Consider the following 12,066-nt stretch of genomic DNA (forward strand, 5'->3'; position numbering starts at 1 on the left):
CCAAAAAAACGTCCTCTCCAATGTGTCCAATCCCTCGTGACCCTCGGTTCATTTTAATGTACATAAATAGCTCTTTATTTACACTTCAGAAAAAACTCCATTCGTATAAAAATAGTGCTGCACCTGTGTACAAACGGAATCTTCTGAATGGATGCAAACTGCATAGTGTACATTAAACGGTCATGTCGAATCAACAGACAGAACTCGCTTCACGTGTAACCCGATATTCGTGAGCGCAAGCAACAGTCCTTCCCCCGGGCAGAATCTTTGGATGCTCTTTATTCAACAACATTCGTGATGCGTCGTTTTAATTAAGGTCACTGAATTTAAGTGGCAGTTTGGCTCCACGTTTGAACGGTTTCGCACTGGCGTTCCTCGCGTCGGGCCGTCTCCCTTTCAAATAGGGAGGAAAATAGAAACGGAGTCTTTCAGTAGTGCTGGGTGACGAGCCTCTTCCTCAGTTGAAGTTAAATTTAAAGTTAAAAGGTCCAGAACCAAATGGATTAAAACCTCCTTGGAAGTGTTGATGATGATGATGATGGTGACCTTGCTGGCTCTCTGGATCCATGGGGTCCTCCCCCTGGTCAAACTTGCTTCTCATCTCTAGAAAACATGTAGAATAACTCGTCAGCGCAACATTGGAGGGTTAAGTGGTAAAAGACGGATAGATGGACACTAGAAGGCAGAGAAATAGAGCTTTGCACCTATATACTTGTCATTACGGTAGCCCTCAAGATTTCCGCGGAATCACAGACAAGATTCACCAGCGCGCCACACGTTTGTGACGTCAGCTTCTCAGTATCTTAATTCCTAAATGGTTGAATAACTCCCAGATAATCCAAAGTGAAAGTTATCTTGGAAAAAAGGGGGCAGGATCACACACTCATTGAGCATTTTTTTTGACAATTCTACAGCCCTAAAATCAAAATAAATGACCATGATGGTCATAAGAGGGTTCAAATATGTTGATAATTCATGTGATCAGTTTATGCTGGGAAAGTTGGGTTTAGTCTAGACGTATTAAACATTTCTCTGTGAAAGCAAAAATTCTCACTCTAGTGACGTTTTGTGATTTAATCGCTGTAATGTGAGAAAATTATAGTAGGTAATATACATATATAGATATATAATATAGAGGAATTAAAGGCCGTGTCAAGCAAATTAGAGAGATTCTCGTCTTCACATGAAAATGAAAACAGTTTCTCTCCAATGCTCTGTTCAGAATTGTTTGGCTCAATGACGTTAGGGAAACCACTATTAATTGAGTATCTATCAACACTAATATCAGTCCATACAGTCATTTAAAGAACTTTTAAACCTCACAGCTGTTAACAACACATGCGCTAATTAGTAGAAAGCATAAATATTCAAATGTAACAACCTGTGCATTTGCTACGATACAGTTCTGCTCGCTGGTGGTTTAAATGAAACCATTTTTAGTGAAGTGAAGCAGTAATGTAATGCCCAGTAAAAATGCATCTTCTGGACATCAGGTAATAAAAATGTCTCAGGCTACTTGAGCAGTGAGCTGTTGACTACAGTTCCCCAGAGGCCTGACATTTACTGAGTGACTGACAGTAGCAACTCTCCTCTGGACTCTGCGGACGACCACACTCCTTACCTGGGTCAGTGAGAACCTCTTTAGCTTGAGCGATGTCTATAAACTTCTTCTCTGCCCTTTTCTTTTCCTCCGGATCCTGGAAGTTGTCCGGGTGCCACCGCTGTGCCAGTTTCCTGTAGGCTTTAATGATCTCCTTCTTCTGTGCGTTTCTGTGACCGCGGGGGGAAGAGAATGATCAGCTTATTTGCTTAAGATAAAAGAGAACAGATTTTTTTTTTTTCACTTTCCCTCAGTACATTCACTGGCCCCTCATGATACTCACGTCAGGGTTAGCACACTGGCTCCAATAAAATAAACCATTACTTTTTATAGCTAGAGCCAATTCCGCTGCCTTGAATTTGATTGCCATCTTGAATTATCAGCCGTGCTTTACAACACTGAATGCTCAAAAGGGATAAACTGCAATGTTCAAGTGCAGTAAGGATTTTCTGTGTGGCACAATGGCTATTCAATGCCAACTAAAAACCACAAATTGGAATGGCAACCATTATACAACTTAAAAAAAAAACTTCCACTCAAAATCCCCTAAATGAAAATCCCATCAAGTTTTTGAACTGTCCAGTGGTCAGTGCTCACCTCTTCACCCCAAGGATCTTGTAATAATCCCTCCTCTGTGACTGTTTGAGGAGTCGCTGCGCTTTCTCCAGGCCTTCTTTTATCTGATGGTCATTCTCACTGTGTTTAGCAGCAGTCTCATAGTCCTTGATGGCTGCGAAATAAAAGTGGAGGGATAGGATCAGTCAATCTTGCCTATTCATACAAAACAGCCAATGGTAAATCATAAAGGTGTGAAGGCAGGGTCTTTGAGCAAGGCAATGAATGCTGCAAGGTTGTGGGATTAAGGCCACATCCGGCACGAAAGTTAATATGGGAATATGACTTCATTGTTTTCCTTTGCCGTGTAGACGGAAATTAGAGGCCGGCGTTTTGAGATTTTGATATCTGGGAGGCGTTTTAGGAGACCTGAAAAACGCCTCCCAGATCTCAAAATCTCAAAAGGCGTTTTTCAGGTCTCCTAAAACGCCTCTCGTTTGAGCCAGACCCCAACTGAATAAAATGTTTCTTGTGAAATGATGTAAAGGAAAAAAGCCCAGGCTGGCTAAAAATAATAGAATAGAAAAAAAAAAAACGATTGTGGCCAGAATCATTAGTAATGTGCATTTCTTCACATCTTCCGCACTCTCACAAACACCATGACCTACATAACATCAGAAAGTGCTTGATCTTGCACTGACGTAACCAAGTAAACTGCTTTATTCATTCAGAAAGTCTCACAAGGTCCAGATCATGTTGCAGCAGCTCCAGGCTGCATGTGCGTGCGTGCGTGTGTATTGGCTGCCATGAGTCTTGTTTACCCTGTAAGGTGTGCTGAGGTGAGTTATGACACTTTAAAAGCCCACATGAGGTCTGGGTTCTACACCTGCTGATGTGTTGCTCACTCAGCCAGCATCTCCTGTGGTTGCAGAGCTGATGGGGTTTTTGGTGAAGGATGTCATTACTCTGGTGGCTGACCTGCCTGCAGGGTTGCTGGTGTAAATTGTTGGTTTTAATTGGATGCGTGTGCGCACACACACACACACACACACATGAGTGTTAGACAATGAATGTTTTGCTTCCCTCTTTTTACATACAACATAAAGAATTAAAAAAAGAAGTGAAAACTAAATTGAGTTTAGAGTTACAGGCATTCATAGACGGGGACATGACATAATCTTTTTTGAATGCCACTCATTTCTTTCTGTGTTCTGAAACTTATCATAAGGCACTTCCGTGACCTCAGCTTGTAATTTATGTTTAAAGCTCGAAACTTACTTTCAAATGAATCTCATGAGACAACTGAGATCATTTGTAGCACTTGTCCTAAGTGCTATCATTCTTTACTCGGAGTGTTTACATGCACATGTTTTTAATCGAGCTAACACCATAGTCCGACTAAGACAGGCAAGCGGAGACCTTGCCGGGTCGGAGCATACATGCGGAGGAGCAAATCCATTCTTTTGGCTGTGTATGTGTGACTCTGCCTCTCCGTAGGTGGCGCTGTGTCTCTCCATAAGCTTGTGCGTATTGAAGATGAGATGGATCGTGCTGTCGTTCTGTATGTTTCATACCTGGCGTACATGCCAACTGTGATATGTCGTCTCCTTCTACTTCCGCGTCAAAGACCGGGGAGGACATTTTGGTGCATTTGCAGTACGCCATACATGCAGGAGTATGAATCGCATTATCCAGGTAGGTTAGTCCGACTAACACCAGCTCAATTTTAGTCCGGAACTGATTCGTTGTCTTAGTCTGATTAAAATTGGACTTCTAGAGTGCCAGTTTGCTATTTTGGTGTCACAATGGGAGCAGAGTCTCAGCAGGGAGGATGTCACATGCAACCCAGCAGTACACTGACTGATCTGCACAGGTCAGCAGCAAACCACTCCCAGCCTGTGCATTAATCCATCCTAAAACTTAATCATAAAAACACTCAAATCAAGGTGTGGTTAATTGTATCATGTGGCCAGCTGGAGTGTGTCTAACTGCGTTATGAGATTAATTGTATTTCAGCTATTTTAATCCCTTGTGCTTTGTCTGACGCTGCAAATGGAGCTGCTACAAACTAATTTTGGCCATTTTTGTGGCACATGAACATAATCATTTCCCAAAATGTGTTTTTACAGGGACGTTACGCTGACCTACATTTCTAAAAGTATGTACCACGTAATTAAATGTCAAATGTCGTAAACCAGCCATGGCCACAATCAAAACAAAACAAATCCTAATAAATACAATTAAATAAATGTATTTTAGTTTGTTTTAGTTCCAATTCGGACAACATTACTATCAAGACAGAACAAATACCTTTGTTTCTTTTTATTTCTTCGTAAGATTTCCCGTCCACAGCAGCAGGCCTGTACTTTATAACTGCCTTTCCTCTCTGGTGATTATGTGCAATGTGGCCACCTCAAAGTATCAGGTATGTGATCTGCAGTCTATTATTTGAATGACGTACAAATTCTCCACTCATGAATGAATCAGCCTGGCAGGTTATGAATTATTACTTAACGTTTTATTTATGTCTCCGCTGTGCAAATCAATCCGAGTGTTGAAGTCGGATGTAGAGGAAAGAAAAGTGATGAAAATGTGATGGTGGTATAATCGAGGCCTGGGTTCTCAGGTTCCAATGACAATAATTACACCGCTCCTTTCCTTACTTCCCTTAAATTGCACATTTTCCCTCACTCATCTGCTCATATACGTGTTAGTTTTCAAGATTTCTGCCAGGAATTAAACTCTCACCAAGAGAGTTTTACATAGTTAAATACTGAGAAGCTGAGAAAATGGGAAAATATTCTATACCAGGATTTGTATTTCGTACACACACACACACACACACACACACACACACACACACACGTTCAGTTTCAGACTTATTTGGCAGATAGATGTAAACTACAAACTGATAAAAACAATCCCTTGGTTTCTTTGAACGATGGTAGCAGACCTTCGGGTGACAGGTAAAATGATGGCTGTGACTATTCCTGAGGGTTTCACCGTCTGCCACCCTGAGACTTTGTGTGATTTAGCAACAGATACAGGAAACTGTCATTTCATACTAATTCTGCCTCTGCCAACACTGGTTTCAGGGGATAATAACTGCTGCAAATTCAGCATAATCTCTACGAGTACAGGGCAGCACTGATGATGATGATGTTTGCCTCCTTCACGCTTTATGCATCATCGTCATGAGACTTAACCAAACTTGTTTTATGCATCTACACTTGCTTACTTTTTAAGTAGCATATTTAAATTCATTGTGAACATCTTGTGACAAATGAGACAGAATTTTAAGCAGCAGATGGTAAGATGCTGGTGTGCTGAGGATACTTCTACTTTAATTTCACAGTGGTAATTCTGTGTAGAGTTACAGGGACCCCTTGTGTTTCACTCGTGCCATGACAGGAATTATTTAAGGCTTTCTAGTGTAGCTGAGCTGAGGTCAATATTACCCCATATTCACTCAGTTTGTCTCAATATAATCCAGACCAACACAAGGGTTTACTGAGCACATATTCGCTAGCTTCATTCAAACACGTAAATTAATTAAAAGAGTAAATGATATTTAAATCACCCCTCATTCAAGTCAATGAAAAGTAAATAACAAAAGTTCCAAACGCTCACTTAGCAGTTGACATATCAACAGTCTGTGAGAGTTCAGGGTTTTAAGGGTTTTGGGATTAGAGTCCAAGTGAGGACATTTTATCCGACTGGCTTTACCAAATTGATAAATAGATACAGCTTCATGTGACGGGCGTACCTTCTTCATACTGTTCCTCTTGGATGTGGGCATCAGCTCTGTCCTTCAGCACGTTGACGTTCTCTGGGTCTGACTCCAGGACTTCGCTACACACCGACACAGCTCTGCTCGACTGCTGGCCCTGCTCATAGCACAAAAGGGAAGGCCGTTGTCCGATACACTGCGTAACAAAGCACAGGGGTGAGCTAATGAACCTTGAGGCGGTACTTACCTTTGATAGCGCATGGCAGATGCGCTCCTTTGAGCGCTGAGAGAAAGGCTGCACGTTGGGCTCGGTCTTCATTACCGTCTCATATTTTCTCACTGCTTCTTCATACCTGAAGAGCAAGAAACAAGTCGATGTTTCAACAAACAGACCGTAACATGGATCGTTATGTCCACAGTTTACTATTTATTACCTTTATTTACCTTTTTGTAGTTGGATCCATGTACTTTCACACATGAAAAAAGCTAAAGATACAATAGAAGTTCAATGAAAATATGAAGGTGAATTGCCTGAAACACCCACTACGGGCTTGAAAATCGGCATATCAGCAAATGAGCATATTATAGGAAATAGTTAATTTTCACAATACTCAACACAGAGTAAAAGATAAACAAACAATGCAATAACACAGGGTTAAACAATTGATATATGTTATATTAAATTAAATTAAATATATTTTATAATATACATAAGGGACCATAAAACCTGTATTAAATGATAAACACTGATTTGACCCAGCTCAAGTAGTAATCTGTGCACTGCTTACTGGAGGTAGACCGAGTAATCAGTTAAGAGAATTAATTGGGACAATATCTGTCTTTATTTTAGTAATTGGCATTGGCCAATTATTACACACCCATATATAATCACACCACTCTGTTATTCTGTTGGTTGGTTTAATAATATGAATGTGACATCTTGAATACTTCAACTGCGACGTGACTTCCATTCACAGAAATACGGATTTACATCTGTTTTTGAGATCAAAAAGCTGGGGTGACTTACAATAAGGAAGCAGTTGTGCTAGAGCCAGTACTGCAACTGCAGCGCAACTGCCTGAATACAGACAGACAGACAGACAGACACAGCCGCACCCACACACACCTCTGCTCTTGGATGAGTGCCTCTGCAGACTGGATCTGTTTGTTGAGCTTCTTGACCTGCTTGTAGTGGCTGTAACACTGCTTGTGATCAGGATCCAGCTTCAGGCACTCGCGCACCTCACTGCAGATCAGAGGAGGAGGAGGAAGGTTACAGAGGTTACAGCGGACACATTTCTGTTGTACTGAACATGTATTATTGCCGATGTGCACAGGGTGGAGGGAAAATAACAAGTACACACAACAGCCCAGCAGCAGAACTAACTCAAACTGTTCAAGTTTGGGGTCATTGTCATTGGCTGCAATGATTGTTCATGTTTTTTCAATTATTAAAACAAGCTTTCTGATTTTTAAGCTTCTTAAATGTGAATATTTTTCGTTTATTTGCTCCATATAACAAATAAATCATTAAAACTGACAAATTTTGGTTTGAGGACAAAACAAGACCTTTGAAAAACATCATCATTTCCAGGTTCAGTAAACACTGACCAACATTTCTGAAAATGTTCTGACATATGACGGACCAAACAAGTACTTGATTCATTGAGAAAATAACTGACAGATTAATCAATTATGAAAATAATTAGGGATGTCCGATAATATCGGCCTGATATTAGCCTATTATTGATATATCGGTTCGTATTGGTATTGGTTTTTCTGCTGATAATGAAAACACAATATTATGCCTAGATTTTGTGGGATAAAATGCTTGGTATTTATTGTGGCGCGCTTGAATTATGGCAATGACGAGTAGGGGTGATTATTTGAACAGAAAGTGCCTTTTATTTAGACGGTATGGATTTACTTTGTAGATGAACATAAATCATTCGTCATTTGTAGATAAAGTGACCTTCACTTAAATAGACAGTTAAGGTATGATCTGGTAGAAGAAACAACTTGACTTGACTTGAAACAACAGCAGTTTCCTCATATATAAATGCAATAAAATCCATGTCCAAATTAAAAAAAGCAACACATTGTAGAGAGGATTCACACTTGAATTAGTTATTACATTGTTCACATCACTTCTTCATGCTGTTAATATACTTTTGCACTATTCCCTGAAATCTATCATTTAAAAGTGACACACTGCTTTACACTGGTAAATGTTGATACTAGTATAGCTAGAGCTAGAGCTTTCTCATTAAAAAAAAAAAAGTTCTCACTTGAGGGACATCTCGTGGTCTCCAAGGTTATAGTAGATGGTGCTGAGTTTGTAGAAAGCCTGCGTGTTGTCGTTCTTTAACTTGGACGCAGCTTTAAGGTCACTGATGGCCTTCCCCATCTCTCCCAACTGGATAAAACATTCAGCTCGCATCTCACGAGCAGTCACATCCCAAACGCATGTCTGTCACAGGTGGACAAGAACTCTTACAAACTGCAGGACTGGTGACTACACATGAGAATGCAGGTACATTTGGCAATCTCGATGAGGTAATTCTCTTACCTCAATGACAGTGTGAAGCTGGGAAGCAGCTGTCACATAATCTTTGCTGCTGAAGCTGCTGTGAGCCTGAGCCACCAGACGCTGAATTTCATCCGACTTTGTCAGCTGGCTCTGGGCTTCTTTCTGTTCTTTGTCACTGGCGCTGGACTTCATCTGGAAGATAGCGGGGCAAGACGTTGCATCAATTACTTTTAATTGTAATTAAAGCAGTCTATCATGAGAAATAACTTCATTGTAACCAAGGCAGAATGTCCTCATCAGTGGGTTCCAATATGAGCTCTTACATTTCTAAAAATAATCAAGTGTAAACTTTGCAGAGTGGATGCACTTCCCTTCACGCTTACACCCATGATATTATAATCATCTCCATCATGGAGGTCATCAGATTAACATCCTGCATCCTATATAAGACCTGGGGGGGGGTAAGGAGACCTCCGAAGACTGCTAGCTCCTTTAGCTCGGATTAGCTACGGCAACAACACATTAAACCACGGGACTTCGTCTGCATTGAAGAACGGCACTTTATTCACAGCACTGCAGGGTGATACATGGCCTCTCTTATTATTGTGCAGCTCTCACAATAAGAGGAATAACTCGAAATATGCAGAGTGACAGAGATATTCACCTGGGGCTCGCTAATGTACATAAACACACATTACTTCGTGCTCCACCTACGCACGCCTCTGACGACACACACGCAACACTCGGCTCTACTCGCCTCGCCAGATGAGTGAGTGAGTGACTTTAATAGAAGGGACAAACTTTTGATAATCTGTTTCCATCTTTCCACATTCTTGGAGACAAAGCTAATCAAAGCTCGATTTGTTCAACAGCACCAGTGATTCATTTAAGCCACAATGGTGGAACAGAACTCCTCCTTAAATCAGCCAGTCTTATTGAAATAAGCAAGACTCTCCCTTAATCCTGCTTCATGGAATAGGTGAACTCTGTTAATCTGACTTCTGAGTTCAAACGGGATATTACAAAGTTTCACTTACCACCTTCTTGAAGTCACTCTCTGCTTCATCAAGTCTTCCCTGCTTCAGAAGGAGATTTCCTCTCTGAAGTCGTGCCTGTTCGGGAAAGAGAGAGAGAGAGAGAGAGAAATTATTCATCACAAGAGTGAAAATGAAAATGTATTCACTCAGCTAACTGGTTTCCCCACATAGTTGTGTCTCAATACATAACATAAAACAAACTGTACAGTAAAAGGGAGTGCAGATGACACCATGTCACACCATGACACTACAGAGAATAACTGAAAGTTTAAAAAGATTTGAATGACAAAACAAATTGTTAAATATTAAACCTTTAAAACAGGACAGACACTTTGCTCTGTGAAAATTAATTAATGAACAGTGGCTGATTGAACTAATTCCCATTATTTGTGATGCATTTCTCAGTAGGGACAGCTCTATGCTTGTGCTTAGTGATGCAGTTACAAGATATTTAATGTTTACAGGTCATATCCATGTATTTGTAATGGGTCAACTAATTCCTATTTCTCACACTACTGTGTCAGCACCTACAGCGGATGTCTTGGTGAGGGTGCAGCATAACAATGTTGGGTGAAAATTTACCGATGTGAAGTCTGGTTTGAGCTCAATGACTCTGCTCAAGTCTGGCAGCGCAGACTTTGACTTCCCCATTGCTAGAAACACTGTGGCTCTCCTGTAGTAGGCCATGTAGTTGGTTGGATCTCCGTCTGACAAAAGAGCATAAGAACGTGAGTGCAAGTGTTTAAATTGCCGCCATACTTCCACGTGAAAAACATGAGAAAACTGCAGGTCTATTATTACACTTACCTACAGCAGCATGGAAATGAGAGAGGGCATCTGCTAGCTGGCCAGCAGCGAGCAGTTTCTTCCCCATCTCTATATGATTGTCTACACTCCCATCACGACCACATTTCACCCCTGGAAGACACACATATGAGCATGTGACCACAACAAACCATAAAACAAACAGGTAATACTTTTGTGCACCGGTGGTGAGCAGTCATCCTGTAAGTAATTTGCAATTAATTGATCTATGTTTGGAATAATAATATATTCTCAAAGATATTGTTATTAGAGAGGTTTGGATTTAACACTGGACAGAGTTGCAAATAAAAAAAAAGCTGTGTAAACCCAGGAGGTCCGCTATTAATTAATAATCTGTTTTGTTTTGTTTTTCAATTCAGCATTGGCTGACTATCTAATACCGTCTAATCAATTATTGATGCAAGTTTACACAAGTGCTCTAAAAACAGCAGGGAAATGACAAAGTCGGCATCATACGGAGGCTGTCAAGCCTGACCGAGTTCATTACTATTCCAAACTGTGGTTTAAGCTTCTGTTTGTGTGTTGATGTTCAAACAACGGGAGTTCCCAGCATTCTTAAAGCTACAGAATCCCAATTTATTAAAATGTACCTTAATAACGGTTATGAAATATGCTGTTGTTCCTAAACAAAAAAACAGGTGAATGTGGGAACATTTGGGAAACCCAATTAACATGCAACTAAACAAACAACAAAAGTTAATGTGGAATGTTAATGTTAAAAAGCATTTTAAGACAAACATGCTATCATTTAACATGCAGCATTTACTATTGTTTGTTTTTAAATTGTACTGTAATTCTATTAATACTTAAAGAACAAGAAAGAGTAGTGATATCTTGCTTTCATTATGAAGCTGTAATTTGAAATATTGCTGATTTCGCATACACAAATATCGATATCATATTGGTATCGTTGATACCAGCCTGGACGGTATACCGCACATCACTAGCATTCACGTCCGCGAACGACAACGTGTACATAACTAAACTAAACGTTAAGTTCACGCAAGAATGACGACTTGTCACAAACAGGATAATGTAAGTTAACATCAGGTTAGCTTAGCCCAAAGGAAACCATCACTACGAGCAAACAGAAAGTTTAAAACACACATGACAGCTCACCTCGAGGGCTAGCTAGCTTGAATAATGCTACTATTGACAACAACAGCGACTCAAACGCTACAAAGCAGAATATCTCAAGTCAAAGTATTGACAGCATCAGTTGGGGTCGTTCAGAGTCAATCTACTTCTTACCTTCATATCTCATGTCAATCAAGACAAGTACATATGGGATGTATGTCAGTACTCTCTGGGCGACATGGTCAATGGAAACCATGGTTAACTGTGGATCTGACGGTCGTCCTCGTATCCTGACGACCCACTAACTTTACGGCTGATGTTACGTTAGCTAAAAAAAAAAAGTTCGCTTTAGTTCTCCACACAGGACTCTTTCACGAGTGACTGTCCGTCTGTCACATTGCTTTTCTTTTCCCAGTTACAGAGGAGCAGACACACGCAACCGACCGATCGTGGGTGACTGTGATTGGCTGGATGGTCCGGACAGCCCCGCCCACCTCCGATGGTTCAACTGAAAGGAGCCACGGCAGCATTAAAAAGAGAGAGAGTGAGTGTGTGAGTGTGAGTGTGTGTGTGTGTGTGTGTGTGCGCGCAAACTTGTTTCTATATCTTAGTGAGGACACCCTATTGACATAATGCATTCCTAATGTCCTTACCCTTAACTGTCACAACTAAGTGCCTAACCCTTTCCCTAACCTTCCCCTAAATGTTGTCC

General features: G+C 40.7%; 1 protein-coding gene across 1 annotated transcript; it reads right to left on the reverse strand.

Moving 5' to 3' along the window:
- Positions 1 to 51: 51 nt before the first annotated feature.
- Positions 52 to 12,053, reverse strand: dnajc3a (DnaJ (Hsp40) homolog, subfamily C, member 3a). The gene is made up of 12 exons (XM_058615370.1): positions 11,529 to 12,053; positions 10,260 to 10,370; positions 10,035 to 10,159; positions 9,453 to 9,527; positions 8,455 to 8,607; positions 8,174 to 8,355; positions 7,012 to 7,131; positions 6,133 to 6,238; positions 5,922 to 6,042; positions 2,198 to 2,330; positions 1,622 to 1,770; positions 52 to 603 (listed from the first exon to the last, which is right to left on the reverse strand). The coding sequence occupies exons 1-12, from the start codon at positions 11,608 to 11,610 to the stop codon at positions 458 to 460; spliced, it is 1,503 nt and encodes a 500-aa protein (XP_058471353.1). The 5' UTR covers positions 11,611 to 12,053; the 3' UTR covers positions 52 to 457.
- Between the last annotated feature and the right edge of the window lie 13 nt (positions 12,054 to 12,066).

The sequence above is a fragment of the Solea solea genome, chromosome 2 (assembly GCF_958295425.1).
Source record: "Solea solea chromosome 2, fSolSol10.1, whole genome shotgun sequence".
Classification (NCBI taxonomy): domain Eukaryota; kingdom Metazoa; phylum Chordata; class Actinopteri; order Pleuronectiformes; family Soleidae; genus Solea; species Solea solea.